The 27547-nt window shown below is 34.1% G+C and overlaps 1 protein-coding gene and 1 long non-coding RNA gene across 2 annotated transcripts; one reads left to right on the plus strand and one right to left on the minus strand.

Moving 5' to 3' along the window:
* Positions 1 to 10424: 10424 nt before the first annotated feature.
* Positions 10425 to 12616, plus strand: LOC109192757 (protein FAF-like, chloroplastic). The gene is made up of 2 exons (XM_019343459.1): positions 10425 to 10555; positions 10810 to 12616. Exon 2 carries the CDS (start codon positions 10869 to 10871, stop codon positions 12333 to 12335), a length of 1467 nt encoding a protein of 488 aa, XP_019199004.1. The 5' UTR covers positions 10425 to 10555; positions 10810 to 10868; the 3' UTR covers positions 12336 to 12616.
* A 7929-nt stretch (positions 12617 to 20545) lies between these two features.
* On the minus strand, positions 20546 to 22880 carry LOC109192758. Its single transcript, XR_002056150.1, has 3 exons — positions 22808 to 22880; positions 22579 to 22649; positions 20546 to 20728 (listed from the first exon to the last, which is right to left on the minus strand). It is a non-coding gene; the product is annotated as an uncharacterized LOC109192758 (long non-coding RNA).
* Between the last annotated feature and the right edge of the window lie 4667 nt (positions 22881 to 27547).

Consider the following 27547-nt stretch of genomic DNA (forward strand, 5'->3'; position numbering starts at 1 on the left):
ATTATTATTATTATTATTATTATTATTATTATTATTATTATTATTATTATTATTATTATTATTATTATTATTATTATTATTATTATTATTATTATTATTATTATTATTATTATTATTATTATTATTATTATTATATTATTATTATTATTATTATTATTATTATTATTATTATTATTATTATTATTATTATTATTATTATTATTATTATTATTATTATTATTATTATTATTATTATTATTATTATTATTATTATTATTATTATTATTATTATTATTATTATTATTATTATTATTATTTATTATTATTATTATTATTATTATTATTATTATTATTATTATTATTATTATTATTATTATTATTATTATTATTATTATTATTATTATTATTATTATTATTATTATTATTATTATTATTATTATTATTATTATTATTATTATTATTATTATTATTATTTATTATTATTATTATTATTATTATTATTATTATTATTATTATTATTATTATTATTATTATTATTATTATTATTATTATATTATTATTATTATTATTATTATTATTATTATTATTATTATTATTATTATTATTATTATTATTATTATTATTATTATTATTATTATTATTATTATTATTATTATTATTATTATTATTATTATTATTATTATTATTATTATTATTATTATTATTATTATTATTATTATTATTATTATTATTATTATTATTATTATTATTATTATTATTATTATTATTATTATTATTATTATTATTATTATTATTATTATTATTATTATTATTATTATTATTATTATTATTATTATTATTATTATTATTATTATTATTATTATTATTATTATTATTATTATTATTATTATTATTATTATTATTATTATTATTATTATTATTATTATTATTATTATTATTATTATTATTATTATTATTATTATTATTATTATTATTATTTATTATTATTATTATTATTATTATTATTATTAATTTTTTTTTTCAGTCTGGTCATATATATTTTATCAATTAAAGTAAATTAGGACTCTATACACTAATATTTTTAATGAATTTGAAAGACTTATCTCATCTATACTTTCATGAGTCGATTTCTCAATTGTTAATGGTAAGTAGTATTGACTTTTTAATTTTCAGAAATAGGTAAGTTAGGTCCCTTAGCCTATAAATGAAAACAATTAAAATTTGTTACATTTACATTGCATGGAGTCTATTAGTCATTATATGATAATATGAACAAAATTGTAATCTGTATTTTAAATTATTGAAATATCTGTTTACAATTCAAGAAATCAAAATCATCAAATCGTCATCTAGTGGGGAATTAGAAGGTCAATAATACTCACGTTAATATAGATTGTCTAAAATTCTTATTTAATATAAATATAAGGACACAAATATAATATAATATGTATTAAATTTCTATTCAAAAGATTAGTATCTGGTGTATCTTAACAATAATAATATTTAGAAAAAAAAAAAAAAGAAAAAAATGACCCAAATGATAGAAAAACGCTAAGCCTAATTAATACTCCGTATGAAATAGTAAACACAAAGTTACAAGTTTAACTCTCAATGAGAGCTGTCTATTGACTTTCTTTGTTTGAGCCGTTTAGCTATGGACAACCTAAGTTGGTTTACTTCCTTGTGGAGTTGTGGTCCATTGTTGGCTAGGGTCACAAGGCGATGTTCACCCAGTGCACACTCCGAAATAGGGGCAACAAACCCCAGCCAAGTTAGTTAAACTGTTGACTTGAACCACAAGGTTATAAGTTCGAGTCTTGGTAGGAGCAGTTTATTGACATTCTTGGTTTGAACCGAGACAACTTAGGCTGGTTTACCTTTTTGTGGTCATAATACAAAATTTAGGCTGATTTACCTTTTTGTGGTCATAATACAAAATTTACTCTATACACACTTCCAGACAGTGAATGCAGATTTTTCTCCTCACACCGGCATTATTGAAGATTGATCTCCATGGGAGATTATATATGAATGAAGCTGCTCTTGAAGTATTATGTGGCAACCCCATGGAAATAAAGATGACGGGTATAATTATAAATTTATAATTAAAAGTATTATTACATTTTACATAAAAGAAAAACTCAATTAATTTACATTTCTTTTTTAATAAGGTGTTGGTAATTCACCACCGATATATTACACTTATAGACTGATAGTGCTTTAACTATTTTTCTCAGTATATAATATAGTTATACAAAGAATGTTATAATAATGTAAAATTTTTAAATTTTTAAGATAATAACTTATTTATTGAGTGAGTGGTATTGCTTCATATAGGCATATAGGCAGACAATTCAAGGTGCACCCGTGGTTCCTTTTGCCACTGCGTTTGTGGCTATATATAAACGATACCCTTCAAGTGGCTTTGGCTCGTTCTTTGAACCCATGGATTTATTTACAGTAATTAAACTCAAGGGGCTTAGGAGATAAACCTAATTAATTTAAATTGTTCATAATTAATCGGTTCAAACTAAAAAGGTAAATAAATTATTCTTTTAAGACCAGTTAACATTATGTAGCAGGTGATATTTATTTGTGTTTAATTCAAAATAATTTACATGGAGGCAAAAGCTATTTTAACCAAAATTTACAAAATTCTCAAATTAAGTGAGGAAATCCCTAACCTAGTCTTCATCCTCAAATTAATTTCCTAAAACCAAGCTTCTTGATGATTGCTCGACATTAACGATTATTATAACTCGAAGTTTTAAATTTAATTTGACTAAGCTTAGCTTGTACATTTCATATTACTTAATAAAATATTTAATACAAATTTTAAATTTAAATAATTGTTTTCGTATAATATATTATGGTAATGGAGTGGTCTTTTGCCGCCCAAACCATAGTAGTGGTAGTCGACAGTTGATTCCTATGCTTCCTTCTTAAGCCATTTTTTAATCGAATCATCACTCGAGAGTCGATAATATCCATCTCTTTCTAGCTTTTACCAAATTTGTGATAATTCGTTTTCAGGACAAATATTATATTCATAGAAATTTTCTATTGGCTCTTTAATTTAGAAAACAAAAAATTATAATATAATAGAAAAATAGACAGAGTAATGCTGCATATCCTTTCTATATCTCATATGCAATTTTGACGTGCATTACCTTTTGGATTTTTAAATATTTTTTTAGAATTAATTCTATTTTTTTTCTTAAATTTATATGTGACATTTCAGAACATCCTCTATTGGTTCTAGCGTTTTTTTGTCCTCCATCAATAAATCTATTTAAAACATGTGGACATTTCAGACTATTCAATTCTAAGTGTTAATTTTTTTTTTGGTCATAGGTTTATATGTGTCATTCTACTACTGCGGGGACTCAGATTGTGGAGGCTTTGCTGCGGAGGTGTGGGTTACAATTGAAGAAGACATGGGACTCTAGTTGTGAATTAAGAATTTTTTCAAAATAAAAATAAAATTATATATATATATATATATATATATATATATATATATATATAGAGAGAGAGAGAGAGAGAGAGAGAGAGCAAGTCAACCCATTTTGTATATAAAACAGACAGAAATTTCTTCGTATTTAAAGTTATTTAAACATGATTGAATAGATGATCAAAAATGATCATGTCATAATAATACTAGGACCAATAGGAAATTAAAAAAAAAAAACTAAAATAAAATGGCACTTATAAATCTAAAAACCAAAATAGAAATTAATTTTGTTTAACATCTTTTTGAGTTGGCCTGACGCTTCCTCTTTGAATTTTTTTAATATTTGATTATTAACTAGTTTATTTTTTATTTTATTTTTTATTTTATTATGTGCACGGTTGGTCAATTCATGAGTACCTGATGAATGGGAGTCACGTTAATTCAAATAATATAATATGTTTAATTTGCTTTTTTCTTAAAAGAGAAAATATTTTAATTTTAAGAAAATATGAAAACAAATGAAAAATACCGGTAAATACTTTGTTTTACTGTTCTCAAATCTTTCTCTCTCTCTTTTCACAGAATCACTTTTTTCTTATCATCTTTTTCTTTTACTGCTTCCTTCTAACTTCTCCTTGTTCATGAAAAATTTTGGAAAATAGAAAACATAAAATGTTACTAAACAAGTTCTTTCCCAACCAATTCAAGATAAGTATAAATATTTATTATATAAGGATAGTTTCAAACTTCATTTTCAAAGGAATACTTTTGGTTGGAATAATGTTACTTTTAGGGGTGTTTGGTAAATAGTTGTTAGCTGATTGCGTTAGTAGGTTTGACTAGTTGATAGTATTATTTGATTGTAGAAAAATGTTTGGTAAATTAGTTGATAGCTGATTACATGTAAAATGACTTTATCAAAAAACTTATCGAAAATGTTACTTTGAGCAGCTTTTTGAATTTTAACATTTTAAGCAATAAATCGTTACCCAAAATAATAATAATAATAATAATAATTATTCAAACACTCATTGATTATTTGACCAAGTCAAACAGTTGGTCAAATAAGTTAAAATTATCTGATAAACTAACTATATTACAAAATATGATCTTTTCTCTTATGATTTTATGTTCACAACTTTTCACATCTTAACACAATAATAAAATTCTTTTTATTCATTAGCTAGCGTGATTTGACCAGCTCACCTAAAAAACAAGTTGTGTTCTTAATGAATTTGATTAATATTTATAAAATTATAAACTAATTCAAATAAAATGATTCAGATTACACCAATATTTCAAATTTCAGTATTACGTTATCAAACTTTAAAAAAATAATCATAATTATTACAACTTATTAAAAAAAAAAAAATCACCAATGAAGCAATTGTATTGTGAAAGATTGAAACCCAATTAAGGCAAGCACTTAACGAGTAAGAATTATGTATAACCATCGCTTTTTCCCATAACCTCTCACTTTCACGAATAATATGTCCATAGTGATAAGGGAATTGTTGCTATCTGTACTCCATACTTATTTGGTGCTTCACATGTTTTTTTTTTTTTGTTTTTTGTTTTTTTTTTTTTTTTTGGGTTAATCCATTGGTTGCCCATTAATTACGAATTCTAAATACTAAAATGAATCAATAAGGCAATAGAGTAATATTACATTCTCTTACAAAAATCTTTTCTTCGTATTCAATCCATCTATATAGTGATTAATTATTATATTACATGGCTGGTAATGGAGTCGACTCATTTACAGATAATCAATGAAAATAAATAGATATTTTTTTTAGAAAAAAAAAAAAAAGATAACTCCATGTCAAATAGTAATTTAAATAATACATAGCAATTATAGTATGGAAAAAATAGTAATGTAAACTTAAGAGGGGAATATGTTGTATGCATGTATGGATTGGTTACTTACAGATTAAAATAATATTTAGAATCTTTCAAAAGGCTAATGTAATTAAAATATCGATAGACCTATTTAACAATTACTATAGTTTACATATTTAGAATCTTTTTATAATATTATGGACATTTAGGGTCTGTATGTTTATAAATCTGAAAAATCTTTTTTTTTTTTTGAAAAATAATTTTTTTTAAAAATTACATATTTTTCAAAAAATATTTTAAATATTTGGTGTTTGACTCAAGATAAAAAAAAAAAAATATCTTTTTCCTATTTAGTTGAAAGTTAAGAGTTTACTTCTTCTTCTTCTTTTTTTTGTCTTTTTTTTTTTTTCCTGTTTAGTTTATTTTCTTGAAAATAAACATAAATATATTATAAAATTATTTGTTATGAAATATTTATTATTTTAGTAGTGATAGTAATAAAATAGAATCATCAATCAACAACATAGAATAGAATCCAAATAAATCAAAATCCATCACACCACATTCTTTGCATACATAAATTTATATACATATGCATGTACACTAAGTAACAATGAAATGAACATTCGACCCCAAATAAGTAAAATTGATCATGCTTTAGACTTATCACCAATATCCACTTTAACCCAAAATTTTACAAGAATATTGAAAGAAAGAATACTTCTTTTGATGTTATACAATGAAATTTATGAAAACTATTCAAAACTAATGTATCTGATCTAATGAACCAGATAGAGTTTTTCTTGTTTATAAGATTGAAACAATAAAAAATAGAGTTGGAGTAAACTCGATTATAAATTGAGCTAATTTCCTAAACCAAATTTTAATTTCGTAAATCAAATTTTGATTTCCAAAATCAAAATATTGGTTCCAGAAACAAAAACTTTTGGTTTCAGAAACTAATAATATGAGATAAACATGAGAGTGAAGTGAGACGGAAAAATAAAGAATTTGTAAAATGTCTTTCAACTAATAAGTAATAATATAGAAAGGCATTTTCCACAAAATTATGCTTTCTTCCATTGATCATAATGTGTATTTTCCTTTGATTTGATTTTCGTTACATACTCAAACACGAGAAAATCTGAAAAATAATTATTGAACATATAGTTTTGTGATTTATGAATACAAAGTTCAACAATTGAATATATGAACATAAAAAATTATGAACATATAGCTCTATAATTATGAACATATATTTATAAAATTAAGAACATATAGCTCTTTCACATGTTCACAAACCTAATACTGTAGATTCATAATTTATTATTGTAGATTCATAATTTCTATATTGTAGATTCATAATTTAAATACAGTATATTCATAATTTCTAAACTGTGTGATTGCAAAGAGAGATAATTATGAATCTATATGTTCATAATTTGATTGCAAAGAGAGAAAAACAAACTATATGTTCATAATTTGATAACTATACAGTTTAGAAATTATGAATCTACAGTACATTAATTATGAATCTACAATATAGATTTCATGAATCTACAGTATAGAAATTATGAATTTACAGCATAGAAATTATGAATCTACAATATAGAAATTATGAATCTACAACCGTTCCCACCTTGCAAGGTAGACACGTTTCTACAACATAATTTGCCTAACTAAGCAATCATTATACTATGGACCATGATCTACATTATAAGGTAATCCATTAACATACATGGCAATTTATATTGTGCACCACGACATACATAGCAATGTGCGCCCAAGCACAAAACGCGCGCGTTTCAATTGCTGACGTCACTCCATCTGTCCAAACAGCCAAAACCCCATTATGTGTAGGGTGGGTGGGGCGCACGATATAAGGATTGAACATACATATTCATTTTTAGTGTTTTTTTTTTTTACTTAGACTAATCCCCGTTCACACCGGGCCCGTCCAACTAAGGGGCAAAGTGCTGGCCAGATTGGTTTTTCCATACCAAAGGGGTTCGAACTCCCGACCTCTCTTAAGGGACAAGAGTGCACGCCAACCAAACTGGTTATTCATTTTTAGTGTACTAAATGTTCTTTTTTGCAAGTTCATTTTTAGTGTATTATCTAAAAATGAATATTTAATATAGTAAAAATGAACCTCGAGTATATTAAAAACAAACATACATTAGTGGTTTACCTTACAATGTTGATCATGGTCCACTTTATAATTTGCAGTAGTCAAGTTGGAGGAGCATGATTTTTGTACAAGATGATTAAGAGTTTGATTCTTATCAATATATTTTTTGGTCAAACTAATTTCACATGATCTTCCTAGTGAAATTTACCTCTGATCTCATGTTTTTATATAGCTAGTACCCACAAATTCCTATCCTCACAAAATAAAAAATAAATAAATAAATAAAACAAAAAAAAAATCAATAATTACGTTGCATGTATTAATGTTACTAATATTAATCTTGTCAGATGAAAAGCCATGTTTGGTCTGAGAGAGTGAGAGATGGAATTGCATGTTCTTAGGTCTATCCTTAATTGCAAGCTAGTGCCAGTGCATCAATATTCTCCCATCCCCATTGTTTAAATACATAAAAGAAGAATTTCTGCCTTACAACTAACTTTCATTTTGCTCCATAAAACAACTTCCTAATTCCTACATATCTTCTCAGAATCCTGCCATATTTGCGCCAAATTAAAACTATTATATATTCAGAGGAAATAATTGTTTCATCTCAATTAAAATTTTTATATACATACATAATAACCAAAAATATTGTTTCAAGTGAGAAGAGTATGGTTGTATGAATTATATTATTATTTTTTATTTTACTTTAGAGTGTTTATTTATTTTTTTTTTCTTTTGATTTCCTTTCCATTTTATTAAGTAGAAAATATTCAATAAAAGGTTTTTCATCTTTACTTTGCTTCTTATTCAAGCAAGGAAAAATGGAAAATTGAAGCTTTTTGCTCTGATCTATTTTCTTTTCTCTCATTTTTCATTCTTCACACGAACTATAGTGTTGTTTGACTTAACTAAAATTTATTAAAGGAAAAATTATGAGAAGTCAACTTTGAAAGTGCTTTTCACTCTTATTTAACTTTATAATAATAATTAAAAGGATTTTCCAAATGTGATTTCCAAGCTCCACATCTCAATCTCGAATAGGTTAGTGATGTCAAAATGGCAAATTATACCATGGACTGGATTCACCTTGTTTTGTGGACCTTGGTCTAAAATGACATTCAGATAATGTATCTACACTTAATATATTATATGTCTTTAGTTAACAAATTATATGCGTATAAATAAATTAAAGGCACATAAATTCTAACTACATGCACATAATAAATTAACTGCAGATTATCTATCTACGATTAAACATATTATGTGTCTTTAATTTATTTACATGCACATAATTTATTAACTGAAGACATATAATATGTTAATACATAACAATTTTTATATCAGAATTCAGAATATAAAGTATACCCTGGTCCGAGGTATATCAATTGTGCAGTGTCAAAATATGCACGGCATCATTATATCTAGCTAACAAACTAGCATACCATACTATCTAATCCGGTCAATAACCTCCCACGATGTTAGTTTGTTGTAGCAAGTTGTAAGGTTTGACTAACGACCTTTCTTTTACTATAAATAAATAAAAAGTCTCAAAACATTATAAATGGAGTTAATATCCAATATAGTCTTCAACTATAGTGGTTTTACTCAATTTAGTTTTAAATGACTTTTTGTGTTAAATTTAGTCTTCAACTTTGATGATTTTACACAATTTAGTCATTTGTTAAAAATTTTATTAGTTAACTGTTATAAATAGGGTCCTAATAGTAATTTATCATTCTTCATCCCATTTGGTATGATTCCTTCTTCTTCCCCTTATTAAGATCTACGCAAAAATGCAAATCTTCTACCCAAATCAACTTCAACCCTAAATAAATAAATATAGAGTAAATAAATATTTGGGTATGAAGATTTATATATTTGCGTGAATCTTAATAAGGGGAAGAAAAAGAATCATCTCAAATGGGATAAAGGATGAGAAATTACCATTAGGGTCCTATTTTTAAACGTCTACTAACAGAATTTTTAACAAAGGTTTAAATTGTGTAAAATCATCAAAGTCGATGACTAAATTAAGCACAAAAAGTCATTTAGGACTAAATTGAATAAAATTACAATAGTCGATGACTATATTAGGTATTAACTCTTATAAATGACTTTCACTCGTATAAGATATATATATAGGTAAATTAGTGTGAATCAACGACCATCTTTCAATCTTCACTCCTTAGTCTCTTCAACCATTTGTACATTTATTAAGACATCAATAATAATGTAATTACAACTTCACTTAATTAATTAAAAACAAAAAAGATTATTATATATCTCGTCATCATGTTGGTACATGATGGCTCTAGTCAATTTTACACCAACAACATTAATTGATATAGTTAAGAGATAAGAAATAGCATGCAGCTTTGGGAAAGAAACACACGTAAACTTGGTAACTTGCCAAAAAAAACAACGACAAAGAAATTTCTTAGAAAGCATATATTATATATAGCACTACAAATGTCATACTGCAAATTAAACCATCATTGAAAGAGAAAGTTCAGACACACAAAGCGGCAGGTGAAAACAAGTGTTGCATGCCCTCTTATCTATGTAACGCTTGTAATCTTCTACCCCATACCCCATTCCCTTTTCTTTTTGTAACATTACTCCAAAACAAGTGTTGCAGTAAATATAATGCTGGTTTTCGCCAGATACCAGACCTATGGTTTTCGCGGGAAACCAATATCAAAACAATATTTTTACCAAATTTTGATCTGTTGACTTGATTTTCCAGTCACATCTAATTGGTATGAACCATTTTACTATGCTTAAAAGAAGTAATACATTTGATTCTCATTGGAAGCATCTTCTCAATTGAAATTTTGTGTACCAAAAAAAAGGGCAAAAAATAAAACAATGAGAAATGAAAAAGGGGAAGAAAAAAAAAAAATGTCTTTTCATAGTGGCGTTTGAGGGGGTCCCTTGAGAAAGGTTCCATTGCAACAAGCATTCTTTGCTCCTACAAATACCCCAACACACACCCCCCGAACCTTCATACTTGCCATCAACCCATAGAGGCATTCCATTCCATACCATAAGCCTCCAACCAAACCAACATTTATTTCGTTTACCAGTAACCTCGACTCAATCTTAAATTCGTTTCGATCTCTCTTGGATGCTTTTCTTGGCTTGAGGTAACAATTTTTTTTTTTATTATTATTCTTATAAGTATAGATTTGAAGCATCACATCCATCCACTGTCACCTTTGTCACTACTTGCATGATCATCTTTGCAAGTGTTAGCATTTTGGCATCGTAACTTGAAACTTTGTTAGCTGTGTATGCAATCGGTCAGATCTATATATATATATATATATATATATATATATATATATATATATATATATATAATCTTTTTTCTCATTATTATCGATTAAACTTTTTGCAGAGGAACATTAAGATACAATACAGTTAGCAAATATTGTTTGGAATTTTGAAGAAGCTAAGATGTCTGGTGTGATCAAGAACTTCAACTTAGATGGGGCGGAGGGAGTGGCGGCGGCGGCGGCGCTGCCGCCGCCGCCGCCGCCGGCGAAGAAGGCTAAACAAGGCATAGGGTCGATTCTGGGGTCAGAAGCATCTGCGGCAGCCTCCATAAGAAGAACTCTCTCAGCTGATATGTCGTCGAAGAAATGGCTGTCGCAGAATGGGTTCTCGGGGTTCCCGGCGGCGGGCGTGAAGAAGGTGGGTTCCTCCGGCGAGTTCGCCGCCGACGGGCATGAAGAGGATGAGCTGAGCAGGCCCGGGCAAGATGAGGTTTGGAGAGCAATCCAAGCCGCTCAGAAGCAGCTTCCGATTCCTCTAAAGCCGGCATTAAGGTCATGCGAATCTTGGAGCTCGATTCTGGTGTCACAAAAAACTGATGAAGATTCTTCCAATCTTCCTCCCCCTTATGTTCATCCGCTCGTGAAGAGAAGAACGGCTAGCTCTTTGAGCGAGAAAAGCCTGGAGATTTGCACTGAAAGCCTCGGCTCTGAGACCGGCTCCGACGGCTTCTCCTCCTCCAACTCTCCGCCGGAATCCGGCGATGAAGAAGAAGAGGAGAAAGAAGACCAAGAAATAACCTCTCATCACTCTTTTGAAGCTGAATTAACTGTGAAGCATAGCTATAGCAAGCGATCGCCGCCCAGATCTTTCCCTCCTCCTCTGCCTTCTCTGGCTAAGAATAAGGCGTCCCTTCAAGTGCTCTCTCGCCGGCAGAATGGTCGCCTGATTCTTGAAGCCGTTTCTGTCCCCCCGCAAGACTATCTCCACGCCCAACGACACGACGGCCGCCTTCTCCTCACCCTTGTCAACGCCGGCTCCGCCTCAGAAGAGACAGGGGACAGAGATGAACCCACACAAGTGTTTGACAGTTTCGGAGAAACCGATGATTCTGTTCTTACTGACGATGATGATGAAGAAGAAGATGATGATGAGCAAGAATTGACTAAAGAAATGGGATTAAATTCAAATTTGCCAATTATGTCAGCTCCACCATTTATGAAGGAATTCAAGAAAAACACATTCTGGGTTAACAACAAGACAGTGGATTTGATGGAGGAGGAGAAGGAGGATCTCATCATTACTCCACTTCCACCACCGCCGCCGGCGGGAGTTGCAGGGCTAATCCCGGCCGCCGGCTTCGTCAACACCTACGACTACTTCTGGAGGAAGAAACCCACAGTTGCAAGCGTGATAATCGACACTGAACAATGCAAAGGCGGCGGCGGCGGTGGCGCAACAAACAACCTCAAGAACATCATCAACAGCAACAACAACGTTGTTGAAAGTCCAAAAGTTGCAGGATATGAGCAGAAACACAGAGGGGTGCTCTTGAGAGGAAGCATGGCGGCGAATAACATTTTGAGAGGATGCAAAGAATCCAGGAGGTCATTGCTACCATGGGAGCCTTACTGCATTGCCACAACTTGATGGATCATCATTTCTCCATTAATTAATAGCTTATTTAACATATATATATGTATTTTAATTTCCTCCAAAATTAAGGTCATTAGTTTTTTTCTCTCTTGGTCCACCAAGGGAGTTGTGTTTGCTTGTGTACCCAAAATAAACATAAGCTATACTATGATTCAGATCAGAGCACCATAAAATTCTATGGTCATATATCTCATATGATCCTCAAATGACCATTTTTTTTTTCTCTCATATTTGAAGTTATTAATAGTCAATGAGTTATTTGACTTTTGCTCTTTATATTACACATTTACACTTTAAACTATCATAGTTTTGACTCCAAGTACACAAGTAAATTCCTTATTAGATCTATTTCCTTATTCTCCATTTTTCACATGGCCATTCAACTCCTTTGGGCCAAATCTCCCCACCCTAGGCCAAGCCAACAATTCTGACAAATTATATTGTGCTCCGGTCATCAAATATGCAGTGCAGTTTCATTTCAACACAACTACAGTATCATTTTGATATAACTACAGTTTCGCTCAACAATATACACTCAAATATGTGAAATTGTTATTCAGTTTCATTTCAACACAACTACAGTTTCATTTCAATTCAATTGCAGTTTCATTTGATAATATAAAATAAAAATAATACGTGAGACAGTATCAGTTTAGATACACTATAGTGTCTGCCATTTTGGACCATAGTCCACAAAGCTTTGTGGACCGCGGTCCATAGTATAATTGTTGCACAATTCTTCGTAACCAATTGTTATATCATGTATCAAAGTTCACCTTGCATTGTAGACCCTTGATCAAAACGGCATTCAAATTATGTATTTGCTATTATGTACTTCCATTTAATAAACTATGTGTCTATTACAATTAACATATTATGTACCTGCAGTTACTATATTATGTGCATATAATTAATAAATTATGTACCTATAGTTAACATATTATATATCCTTAATTTATTTATAGATACATACTCCATAATTTGTTAACTGCAGACACATAATCTAAATGTCATTTTGAACTATAGTCCGTAATGCATAGTGAACCCTGGTGTATGGTATAATTTGCCCTTCGTACCACCACAACTTCATTAATCCACTCATCATGTCTTGGGCTGGTTTGTACTTTGCAGTCCTAAAATTAGTACATGATATTCAGAGGAATAGGTGGTGGTCTAGGGAATTATTTGTAGTAAATGGTGGTCAGCTAGACAAATTTTGAGGAGTCATCTTTGAGTTGATGGGGTTATCTCTTCCTGTCTTCAGCATTATAACATGAATGATAAATTGAAGCATGTATTCTATCTCAATTAAAAATCTAAGCTTATAGTTAAATTACACATTTATATTTTTATATTACATGCTCAACATTATATTCTACCTTTTTTTCTTTTTCTTTTTTCTTCGGCTTTTCTCATTCCAACCTATGGCGGGTTGGATGTTGTACTCGTGTCTGGTCCATTTGATGTTATTTATGGGAACACTATATCCCTGTTTGATACGCTGATGATTTCATATCCTGGTTCCATTTCCCAACTTTTTCTCTAAAGAACCCTTGGGACTGGAAAGAAAAACTCAAAAGCTAAGTAAAATCTCATTGTTCAATGACCCATATTCTCCTGTTACTAGGCTAGAGAATAATCGTTAAGGTTCAAATTATCGGTAACCTATGCTTCTGTTAGTAAAATATAAGTTTTATGGAAAATTTTACAATGCAGAATTACAAATGTCATATACTTCTAAAAAGGTGTTTGGTTCACGAAATCTTGGATTAATTGAATCACCACAAAAAAGGTAATGGCCATGTTTAGTAAAATGACTGTTAGCTGATAACTGTTTGATGTTAGCTGATTGTGTTAATTAGAAAGTATAAATAGTTGATAACATTGGCTGATTGTAAGTTGATAACATTGGCTGATTGTAGAAAAGTGATTGGTAAATTAGCTGTTAGCTGATAGCTGTTTGGTATAATTTCTTTTCTCAAAAAACTAATTAAAAAAGTTGTTTGGAGTAACTTTTTGAATTTTAGCCTTTTGAAGTGTTACAAAAAGCTAATTAACCAAACATTTATATTGATATTTTAACTAAATCAAACAATTAATAATGATCAAAAAGCCAAAATTGGCCTATAGGCCAATTTTTTACCAAACACGACCAATGTAAAATTTTGAGAATATATAAAATTATCATGTGTTTGGTTTGAGGTTTGAATTGTGAAATATAATATTACCTTATTTGATTAATAGTCATATTTCAGATTATATGGATATTATATCTTTGATAAGCGGATGACGACGACAGCGCCGGCATCGCGGCGGAGGGTGTCGGTGGTGCATAACGAAGGTGATGACGATGAAGAAGCTGGGGGCGGTCACGGTGGTTGCATGCATTCGCTGCATTTCCTTCAAGCCGGAACTACCCTCTACCCCCATGCCATTCACTTAACTCGACGGCGATCACCACGCCGGAATTCCAGTCAGAGAGCGTTTAGGGAGGGGTCCGAAACTGAGGTCACGAATTATGATGATGATGATGTCGAGATCGCATCTGATACAGAGGCTGAACTAGGTGTTTACATTGGATGCAATTACAGATGATAAAACCTATATACATCTACTACAAAATAAAAGAAATAACAAATTGCCCGCTGGACGTTTATCAACGGCGGAAAAGCCTGTAAGAAAGGCGATGATGCAGCTGAATGAAGATGACAACTCAGGCTGCATGTTGAGAGGAATCTGGAAGCCAAAAGACAAATATGAGTTCTACTAAATCTCAGACATGGCAAAAACAGAGTGAGTGATGGAGTGGTTGGGGCTCTTGTCTGGTAATCCGAGCGTCTGGGTTCGAACCCCACTCCATTTCCAAAATTTGTAGTAATTTGTAGTAATTTCTTGCAAATTCCAGATATTCCAGATTTTCTCCCAATTCCCAGAATTTTTTGTAGCTCTTGCTCTTTGCTTGTTGGTAAAAACGTAACTCTTTTTTTGTAGCTCTTGCTCTTTGCTTGTTGGTAAAAACGTAACTCTTTGTCACGGTCCCCACAGACGGCGCCAAAATGATACTGTTAATACCCGTGTACGTAGGATGTATGTATGTAAGTAATGTGTATGAACAAGGGAGATATAGCTCAAAGTGGTATTTTATTCATATGTGTTCTTCTTGCATGTTTAGAGAGAAGGGAGAGCCTTAGCTAGAGAGAGAGTGTGTAGTGGAAGTGAAAGGGAGGACCCCCCCCCCCCCCCCCCCCCCCCCCCCATAAATGAAGGGTTAAAAGCCCTTATATAGGTCAACCCAAGTCGGGTTTGACCTTGACCCGAACCACCTTGACCCGAACCGTTTGACCCGACCCAAATAGGAGTACGGAGCGTACGGGGAGCCTGAACCCGGGGTATATTCCCCATCATGAAGCCCCCCCAGTCCGTGCCCTGACGATGAGTTAGCGAGGAAGGATTCGGGCTGGAAAACTGATCACACGGTCCGTGACTTGCGCCGGTTGCCTCGTTAAAAACCTTAGGCTAATAAAAAACCCAATGGGAAAAACTTTAGCTAAGGAAAAAAGAGCACAACGCTAAACACAGTCTGGTGGACTAAAAAAGGGAGTTGCCCGACCTAGGGGTCGGTTTTGCAACATGATTCGAGAGGTCGAACCTTTACGGGACGAACGACCGGGAAGCTAGCTAAGATCTGGAGATCGGGTTAGCTGCGATCTAGAGGTCTACTTTACCGGTCTGCCGACCGGGAGGTCGGATTTATTTACGATTTGGGGATCAAACTTTCTATGACTTAACACTAGGAGACCGGGAAGGTCGATCTACGCGGGAGAGCGACGAGCTACTACCGATGTAGCCCTTCACTCCCTTAGTTGCGAGAATCGTCAACATAAGATAGTAGATATGATAGATTTCCGAGTTTGCTTTACAACTTTAATCGCAATCTGTAAATGAATCGACTGAACTCACGATGCCGATGCATCAAACTATACTTCGGCCGACTGGGCGTAGAGCGCCGGCGGTGGCTATGCCAACCTAACCGGGCGTAGAGCGCCGGCGGTGGCAATGACGCCGAACGGGCGTAGAGCGCCGGTGGTGGCTATGCCAACCAAACCGAGCATAGAGCGCCGGTGGTGGCTATGCCAACCTAACCAGGCGTAGAGCGCCGGTGGTGGCAATGATGCTGACCGGACCGCACTTAAAGCACCGGTGGCAGCTATGCCGACCTAACCGGGCGTAGAACGCTGGCGGTGGCAATGATACCAACCGGGCGTAGAGCGCCAGCTAACCGGGCGTAGAGCGCCGGTGGTGGCTATGCCTAGAGCGCCGATGGTGGCTATGCCAGCCTAACCGAGCGTAGAGCGCCGGCGGTGGCAATGATGCCGACCAGACGTAGAGCGACGGTGGTGGCTATACCTAGCCCCCCGAGTCCGAGCGGCTATGACGGTCGGTCAATTGCCGGTCGGACTAAAAGAGGAAAGGGGAACGCGAAAGAACGCGTATAACCCCCCGAGTCCGAGCGGCTATGACGGTCGGTCAATTGCCGGTCGGACTAAAAGAGAAAAGGGGAAACGCGAAAGGAACGCGTGTATAGCCCCCCGAGTCCGAGCGACTATGACGGTCGGTCGGACTACAAGAAGAAGGGGGGAACGCGAAAAGACGCGTGTAGCCCCCCGAGTCCGAGCGGCTATGACGGTCGTTCGATTGCCGGTCGGACTAAAAGAGAAGAGGGGAACGCGAAAGAACGCGTGTAGCCCCCCGAGTCCGAGCGGCTATGACGGTCGGTCAATTGCCGGTCGGACTAAAAGAGGAAAGGGGAACGCGAAAGAACGCGTATAACCCCCCGAGTCCGAGCGGCTATGACGGTCGGACTAAAAGAGGAAAGGGGAACGCGAAAGAACGCGTATAACCCCCCGAGTCCGAGCGGCTATGACGGTCGGTCAATTGCCGGTCGGACTAAAAGAGAAGAGGGGAAACGCGAAAGGAACGCCTGTAGCCCCCCGGGTCCGAGCGGCTATGACGGTCGGTCAATTGCCAGTCGGACTAAAAGAGGAAAGGGGAACGCGAAAGAATGCGTATAACCCCCCGAGTCCGAGCGGCTATGACGGTCGGTCAATTGCCGGTCGGACTAAAAGAGAAGAAGACGACATTGTGGTTGTTCGGGCAACAAGGCCGGAAGTTTAAACGACTTTGCGGTCGGTACAAGTTTAAGCGACTTTGCGGTCGGTAGACCAGAATTGCCTACTTAGTAGGACTTGAGGCCGGGACAATTTTCCTGACTTTACTATGCCGACGGTAGCGGGGCCGACCTGACCGGGCTCTAAGTGCCGGTGGTGGGAATACCGACCTAACCGGACTTATTACAATTATATTCTAATTATTACAAATTTCTAAATATAAAGCTATGGCCCTTACCACTTATAGTCTAATACAATTTTCTAAGGTTGGGCCTATAACTTGCACGAACTAAAACTTAGCCTATATAAATTCTGTAATTTGAAAATTACATTATAAAATTAGAGTACAAATTTATAAAATTCAACTCTTGCAGTCTTGCCTTTATTTCACCGATCCAAATTAGAATTGGGATGCGAATGGAACGGAGTCTCAGCCACAATCAGGATTTTGCTTACTATCTGCTCGGGGCACGGATTTCTCGACGATAGACGCGAACGGTGGCGGTCGGGAGAGATCGTGACGCCCGGATGTCGATCAATCTGCTCCGGGGTCGCTCAAGACACGGCGGTCGGGAGAAATTATGGTGCTCGAATGGCGATCGGTTCGGCGGTAGACGCGAGCGGGGCGATCGGGAAAGACCTTGACACGCGGGTGTCGATCAGCATGCTCCATGATCTCACTAATATTTCCCCTGCTGACCTGTAAACGACCGGAAGGGATTTGCGCTCGACAATGTTTCTTGGTGGTGCTCGGGAAATCTACGCTAGGATCAAGGACTTTCACGCTAATCGGGAACTCTACGGTAATCACTGCTTCTTGCAATCTGCAAAACCCACCCATCATCAACACTAGCAGATAAAACTAGGTACATGGCTACAGCTTGCGGAGGCCGGTCGGGATCAATGTCCGGCATATGGTGTGTTCGGGAAAGTCGACCGTATGACGGTTCGCCACTACGCTTGGTTGATAAGCCGTCCGGAGCTTGGTTTCGACCGCTGGCTCGGGAGGGACTGCAACACCAGAGCCCACGACGACCGGTCCATGAGAGCGATCAGTGCAAGTAATGAGAACCACAGCTTCCTACGGCACGAGCGCTCGAAGATCAAGCCCGAGCAAACTTGGGAACGACTACGGTGCACGACCGGGCATCAACGACCAGGCGCGGTCGGGAGGTACTATTTGTCTGATTTGAACGTCGTTAGGAAACGCCTCTAAGCTTCATCATGGCCTGAAATGTCTTTTTATTTCCGACTTGCTTAACCCAACAAGCTGATTAGCACGCTCGGGCGATCGGTAAGGAATCAGTAACCGGGGATGCGCACGGCACACTGGGAGACTCATTTAATAATTTGCATGCATTTTTCTTTCTCCTTTATATTTCTTCTCTCTCCTGCCACTATCTTGAACTTTGCATTTCACCGTCATCAACTACCAACGGGATTACATGCAAAATGCTCAACTTCAGCTTTTTCCAAATTCAAGACCACCATCTTGCCCCCTCTACCCCACCTTCTCCTTGTGTTTTCTGTATGAACAACAAGAAGAAAACACAGGAAAAAGCATAGGATTATTATGAATGGAGTTCTTCTGGATCATCGACATGCAGCCTGCGCTATTATAGCTTTATTGCAACGAGTTTCCTGGGCAGCAACGAACGGCGACAATGACAAGCTCTGCTGATCTCGGCTTCATCTCTGACTCTTGATTTGAGTTGATTCTTGTCATTTCGGGACGCGACTTCAACTTTTGCCTTTCCCTGCACGCTGATAAGCGGATGACGACGACAGCGCCGGCATCGCGGCGGAGGGTGTCGGTGGTGCATAATGAAGGTGATGACGATGAAGAAGCTGGGGGCGGTCACGGTGGTTGCATGCATTCGCTGCATTTCCTTCAAGCCGGAACTACCCTCTACCCCATGCCATTCACTTAACTCGACGGCGATCACCACGCCGGAATTCCAGTCAGAGAGCGTTTAGGGAGGGGTCCGAAACTGAGGTCACGAATTATGATGATGATGATGTCGAGTTCGCATCTGATACAGAGGCTGAACTAGGTGTTTACATTGGATGCAATTACAGATGATAAAACCTATATACATCTACTACAAAATAAAAGAAATAACAAATTGCCCGCTGGACGTTTATCAACGGCGGAAAAGCCTGTAAGAAAGGCGATGATGCAGCTGAATGAAGATGACAACTCAGGCTGCATGTTGAGAGGAATCTGGAAGCCAAAAGACAAATATGAGTTCTACTAAATCTCAGACATGGTAAAAACAGAGTGAGTGATGGAGTGGTTGGGGCTCCTGTCTGGTAATTCGAGCACCTGGGTTCGAACCCCACTCCATTTCCAAAATTTGTAGTAATTTCTAGTAATTTCTTGCAAATTCTAGATATTCCAGATTTTCTCCCAATTCCCAGAATTTTGGAGTAATTTCTTGCAAATTCCAGATATTCCAGATTTTCTCCCAATTCCCAGAATTTTTTGTAGCTCTTGCTCTTTGCTTGTTGGTAAAAACGTAACTCTTTGTCACGGTCCCCACAGACGGCGCCAAAATGATACTGTTAATACCCGTGTACGTAGGATGTATGTATGTAAGTAATGTGTATGAACAAGGGAGATATAGCTCAAAGTGGTATTTTATTCATATGTGTTCTTCTTGCATGTTTAGAGAGAAGGGAGAGCCTTAGCTAGAGAGAGAGTGTGTAGTGGAAGTGAAAGGGAGGACCCCCCCCCCCCCCCCCCCCCCCATAAATGAAGGGTTAAAAGCCCTTATATAGGTCAACCCAAGTCGGGTTTGACCTTGACCCGAACCACCTTGACCCAAACCGTTTGACCCGACCCAAATAGGAGTACGGAGCGTACGGGGAGCCTGAACCCGGGGTATATTCCCCATCAACAGTAGATGAACATTCAACCCTAATAGAGATTAATTCTTCTCAACAGTCTACCGGCTACCCATCTCAGGTAAAAGTAAAGCTACAACCAAAATAAGTTTACCGAAAGTAAAGGGATTCTACAAGACCCAACATAAGTTAACCTTACAATCTTCTCAAAATTAAAAGTCTAAAAGAAAAGAAAGTTAAAGTATTTAAAGGGTTCATCAACAACCCAACAAAACACCTAACTACAAGCATAACAAGTCAAATCTACACCGAGGAAAGTATGAAACCTATCACAACTACGGCGCGCTCTCAAAAGCAATCAAAATTCTGGACCTGAAAAAAAGGTAAGTTCAAAACATATAGAAAACAGAAAATTAGCATAGAAAACATATAGAAAACAAACATTCACATAGGTAATAAAACACTAACTCACACACATAAGCATTAGCATAAGCTAAAGAAGAAGAAGACTTAGTAAGGTTATACATATACATATCCTCATGAGAGTAAGGAACTCACATTGTAAAGGACTATACATATCTTTGTCCATATAGATATCTATATATACAATCATTAACAACTAAAATCTTTTCATAATGGTATTCATACATATACATAACGAAGTATAAGATATTACCCACAATATTGTTTAAAACGTAAATATAGTTATAGATATGGAGGATCTTATAAACAATTCTCATCACAATTCCAAGTATCACAATCACAATCATAGAAGAACTCAATATTACAATAGTGGGGCAGGGACATCATCTCAATGAATCCTTAGTGAATAGTAATCCTCCACTGAACACACACCAAAACCCCCATTTTTCCAAATGGAAACAGGACTCGCTACCTTAAGTGTGCCCACCCCCAATTTGGGATTCCAAGCCCAAACGAGTAGTAAACTAGTGCTAGCAACCCAGGATGTTTTCAACCAGGTTACCCATCAAATAAGTATCCGGGATATTTTCTACCGGATACACCTCCAAAATAGGGTCAGAGCCCAAACTAGGACCGGAGTCCATAATCCACATATCCTCCAAAAATACGTATATTTGTATAATTTATCCTTTCAAATAGTATACAAATATAATACTCAATATTGTTTGCCTTTAGACTATCCAAAATGAATTTCAAAAAATCATAGGGTACATATCCCATTATCATACATACTCTCAAAATATGATTCACAACTCCATAGTTATAACATAGGCTGTATATATAATCTAAAAGTGTAAGTGTACATATACACAATTCAATCTCAAGTAGAACATTCCTTAACCAAATATAATATAAACCTCATAACACACCTTATGTAAGTTTTAATATAGAAGAAAAACATTTACATATATATATATATATATATATATATATATATATATATATATATATATATATATATATATATATATATATATATATGTATGTATATATATATATGTATGTATATATATATATGTATGTATAGGAAAAAGTTCCCGTGCGGCGGTGTTACAGAATACACCAACAGTGTTATCAACATGCACCAACAGTGTAAGGGAGACGCATCACAATGAAATGCAAAATATCACAGAATACACAACAGACCCAAAAAATACACCACATAACTCACCATACTCCAATGGTGTATTTTCGAACACTTTTATTGTGTTTTTACTCACGCCTAATGGTGTGTTTTTGGTGATGCGTACTTCACTTGTGTGCATTTTTATGGTGTATCTTCCTAACGTTGATGGTGTATATTTGTTGAACTATTGGTGACGCCGCACCGTCGCACCTAAGGACACCACCGCACCTGAACCTAACTTTATATATATATATATATATATATATATATATATATATATATATATATATACTATTTAAAAAAAAAAAAAAAAAAAAAAAAAAAAAAAAGGTCACGGGTCCCCGAATTCTGCCAAAACCAAAAACAGTGAGCATTTGGGCACACATTTCCCTTGCGCCACAACAATTCACATACTCCAAAGCCACAAACCCAACTTAAAAAACAACAATTCCTCCAACATTTTAAGCATAGATAGAGACTCATTTTAAAAGCTAAATAGCACAATATTTGATATCAACCCATAAATTTTTAGTAATAAAACAGTATATTTATCACAATAAACACAATAATCAAAACTATGGCAAAATAGATTTAGACATCTATGAAACTTTACCTCCAAGGATATTATCCTCAAGCAAGAATCCCCTCCTAACACTTAGGCTTGGCCTCTAGTATCTCCTCCACCTTACACCCAAATAGAACCACATACACAATATATTAACACAGACACAAACAACATATGTAAACAAAAATGGAGAAGAAGTTAAGAAATTTGGGGATGAAGAGTAAAGAATGAAAGGAGAGAGAAGACAGTAAAGAATGAAAGGAAAGAGAAGACTTACAATTTTGAAGGTTGAAGCTAAAGAGATTTTGGTCTTCCACCTCTCTAAGAGGGAAGTGTGGGGAGAAGACAACAAGAGGGGATTGAGACAAAAGGTTGTGAATAGGGGATATGAATACTTAGGGGGCATTTGGTTCAGGTTATATAAGATAACCAAGGTTATATTTACTTGGTAATATAAGATTCTTGTGTTTGGTTCGGGTTATATAACTTTCCCAATGAATGTCAGATAACCTCGGCATTAAGTTTTTAGCTATTGGAAGGGAATGTGAGATACCCTCCAATTTCTTAGGTAATCTCACATTCCCTTGTCTTATTACTAATGTTGGGCTTTGTATTTTTTAATCAATTTATCTTATTATCGTTGTCTTATTTACATATCTTAGTTTTAAACCAAACACATGAATCTAACATTCCCAGTAATCTAACATTCCCAGCAATCTGACATTCCCTAAGGTAATCTAACATTCCGTGAACCAAACGCCCCCTTAGGGTTTAGATCTCTAGGTTAAAATGAATGATAGAGATTAACTCTAGGTTAAAATGAATGATAGGGATTTAATCTCTAGATTGTAGGGAATATTCTAGATGAATAGGAAGAACATAGGTTAGAAAGGTTGGGTTGAAAACATTGGATTAAATATTGAATCTTATGTTGAACCAATATAAGGCTTATGATTTAAAAATGATATGGGTTTGAGTTTAAATAATAACAAAAATAGTATTATCATTAATAAATTGTTGGGCACAAATCCTCCTATACTTATATTTGTGAGTTTGCCAATTATCCCTCAAAAATGACACCCCTATCAGCCATTGATCTGAAATCATGTGGCTTAGATTTTTTGATATAACATTTTGATTAATTTTTTTTTTTTCAATTGCCATCAATTTGTAATCAAATTACAAGTTTGCTATATAATATTATATTTGTCCACTTTTAGTGGTAGAGCACGTTTTCCCAAACTAAGTTTTTGACTTTTTTAGAACAATTTCGTCAACTCATCTCTCTCTTTCTTCTCTACACTCTCTGCCTGGTTTTCCATCATCTTCATTCCATACGCATTTTCTTGGAACACAAAGCCATTGAAGAGCACGGGAGGAAAAAGCGTGATGTACAGGTTGGTTCTCTTGCTCTCCCCTGTTTTCTTGATTTCCCATCCCGTGTCAGATGTGTGCGTGTGGGCATTTGGTTCTCTTTGACAAAAGTTGTTGAATTGGAGGAGTGTAAGACTGGGTAATTCTCTGTTGAAGTCATACTGTGAAGGAAAAGTATAAGGGTGAGGACTTTGAAGGTTGAAAAAAGACTAGGATGGTGAGTGCCATTGATTGTTCGGAGTGCCCGGATCTATGTGGATTCTTAGTTGTTGAAGCTTATCCAAAGGGGTACTCTTCCAAGATCCCCTCTGATTTTGTCCTTTTCCTGGGGCTTGACTTCATAGATTGGTAATATATCCTGTGTTGCTCTTATACCTATATCTATATTTATTATTTTAGATATACACCCAAAAAGTATTTAGAGATCTAGATATATTTGTTTTTATTGGACTTCAATAGAAAGGGACCATGGACCCATACTCACACAAGTATGGGAGTAGCCTACTGGACCCAATCTTTCACAACAAAGGGGATCGAAAATTCATTTGCTTAATATGTTTCGTTATAAGAGCCCTTTCCGGTTTAGCTCCCCCATTTCCTTTCAGCCATCTTTTTGGTCTTCTCGCGATTCCTCTCAAGGTAAAGTTTTCTTTTGCCATCTATCGGTGAAGAGCATGAACCCGTTAGGCAGGAGTAAAGGAGACGGCCTTGAGTATTATTATAATATGATATGGTCTACTCGTGTTACGGATTGAGATCCTTTTGAGTGAATTTTAGCTGTTTCTAAAGATTAATTAATGCTATGTTATATTTATTTGAGTTATGCTATATTTATTTGAGTTATTTTTATATGTTAGTTTCAATTTCGGTATATTGTATTTAATGGATGTTTGGATATTCAATGAAGTATTGCTGACATATACTTAATTTTTGAACTTGTGACTTCTCATTTGGGAGTGTCACACCGTTTAACAAGGTAGCTGGTCCAGTGAACTTAATTTGTGTTAATTAATCAACTAATAAATAGAATATCAGTCCAGATGTTAATCTAAAATAATTTTTAATTATTTTTTGTAGGTATGGTCGTTGGTGAAGAGGTTTGATTAATCACAAATGTATAAATCTCATATCATTATATTTATTAGTAATGAAATTGCAAGTGTTAGAAAAGTTAATGTTAGGTTAGGACTTCCAACAATCACAAGTAAGCAATGAGTAAAAATTTTGATTTGGACTTTTGATATTCAAACAGACTAAGACAACAAAATAAAAGTCATTAGAAATTGCTTCTTTATAGGATGTCATTTGAGAACTTGGGACGGTAGAATCACTTTATTTCATTACTTTGACGTGTATAACGCCGCATAGCTATAATATGAACCTAACATGGCTCATAGGAGTTTCTTTGAAGTGGTGGCAGGCTCGATCGGTGTACTAGAGAACAATGAAATGATAAAATCTAAACTTATAACTTGTATCATGTTGCTTACTAAATAATAATGTAGTTATGTATGTTTTAGTTTTTCATATAACAATTATTAAATTTATATATTTATCATTTAAAAATTAGAACATATTAATTGATCGTTGGGCATGGCGTTTCGCGCAAAGCGCATGTCCATGACTAGTAATAATATAAAGTAGAGTTAGTAAAATCCTAAAAATAGTTTTGGTTTGGATTTTGGTGGTAGAATAATTCATTTTGAAATCATAAATATTTGGATATTAGGTGTCAAAAAATTTTTCATTTGTATGGATATTTTTATGAAGGTAATACTAGTAGAAATTTCAGTGTATTACATGTATCGTTAATATTTGGAGAACTAGTGTCAAATATTGTACAATTAATTTTTGGACACAATTCATTATTGCTTAGCAAAATATATTTCCAGTGCACTGAAAATCAAAATTAAAATGATGTCAAAGCACATTAATTTCATAGAAATATAAAACTAAGGAAAATACTGAATATTGTAAGAATAACTCAAGTTAGAGATAATTGTGAGGCAAATAATAATTGCGGCAATGAGTTAATTCTATTTTTTTTGTCTTAGATTTATCGGTGGCAATCTACTCTAAGTCTTTTTTTTTTTATTATAACATCTACTTTTGGTCATAGTATTATTGTGGCATGAGCATTTTTGGTCCTTTATCAACAAAACAGTTTAAATATTGTTAAATACAAGGACACTTTGGTATTCAATTATAGATTTAAAAAAAAAAAAGAAAACAAGCATAAAAAATATAATGGTTCAACTTACTTTGTATATATATAAAAAAAAAAAAAAAGATTAACATGTCTTTGTATTTAATGACATTTCAACGATTTTTTTGAAGGACGACTAAAAATAGTCATGCCACAATAATACTATGACTAAATGAGGATGTTCTAATAAAAAAGAATTAAAAGTGGACTGTCACATATAAATATAGGACCAAAAATAGAATTAACTCTTGCGGCAAAAAAAAATGCAAAGTAGAGAACAAGTCATAAAGAAATCAAATAAAAAATTAAGACAAATACAATGAGAGTATGAGCTGAACGGCGAAGCATGCAGCAAATGACTTGGAGTTACTTTTTTTATTATTATTATTATTATTATTATTATTATTATTAAAAAACAAACGATATTTCGTTCAATTTTTTACCAAATTGTTCGATATACAATAATCTATTACCGTTCAGTTGTTTGATATATTACCGAACCGTATAGTTCAGTTCGATTCGATAAAATCAAACTGAATTGTCCACCCATACTCTAGATGTTTTTTAAATTAATATTCAATATTTTAGTATTAACTATTAAAATATTAAGTAGTTTATAATTATCAAGTCTTAAAAAATAAAAAAATTCCAAACAAATTAAAAAAAAATACACGGGGGCCTAGGCGCCGATTAATCGACACCTAGGCGGCCCCAGCGCGCCCAAGTAACGCTTAGCGATTTTTTCAACCATGCTTATAATTAAAAAAAAAAAAAAGTAATACTTTTAAATCAAAATGCATGTAAAAGTATTACAATTTCCTTATAAGTAACAAACACTTTATTCTTGATTAGTATTACATTTTCTAATATAAGTATTACATTATCATTTTGACCTGACCCATCAACTATCTAATCCTTCTAAATCTAGCTCCTCTTGCATCTGCCTGGATGGTTTAGCTCATCCCTTCAAGATGTATTTCAAAATCTTAGTCCCCCAAGTAGCCGTTTACCCAAGAATGACTAAATAATTAGCACACTTGTTCCCTTCTCTCAACACATGAGTGAATACCGTACCTCACGGTCAAAGTTTTTGCCTATTAAAAAATATATCTCTTAAGTATAATAAGTATAGAGTTAATACTCAAAATAGTCCCTCGACTATGTCGTAATTACCAATTTAGTCCTCGACTATCATTCTTACCCAATTAAGTCCTCAACTATACAATTTTTACCCAATTTAGTCCTTTGTCAATTTGACTGTTTGTTGACTGTCAAAAGTGGAAATAAAGTTGTAATTTTACAAGTTTTCTCCTTCCTCCTCATTTAGCAGCGCCAAACCATGCAGCAATAAGCTCCGGTTGGGTTCTAAACCTGTCAGTATCGAAGTAGTGGTTATGCATCGGATAGCCCATGAATTTGATTTCCAACGATTTTTTG

Source organism: Ipomoea nil, unplaced genomic scaffold (genome assembly GCF_001879475.1).
Source record: "Ipomoea nil cultivar Tokyo-kokei standard unplaced genomic scaffold, Asagao_1.1 scaffold1834, whole genome shotgun sequence".
In the NCBI taxonomy this organism is placed as follows: domain Eukaryota; kingdom Viridiplantae; phylum Streptophyta; class Magnoliopsida; order Solanales; family Convolvulaceae; genus Ipomoea; species Ipomoea nil.

What these genes read in the sequence shown, in the direction of transcription:
- LOC109192757 (XM_019343459.1), top strand. Translation starts at nt 10,869, where the DNA reads ATGTCTGGTGTGATCAAGAACTTCAACTTAGATGGGGCGGAGGGAGTG.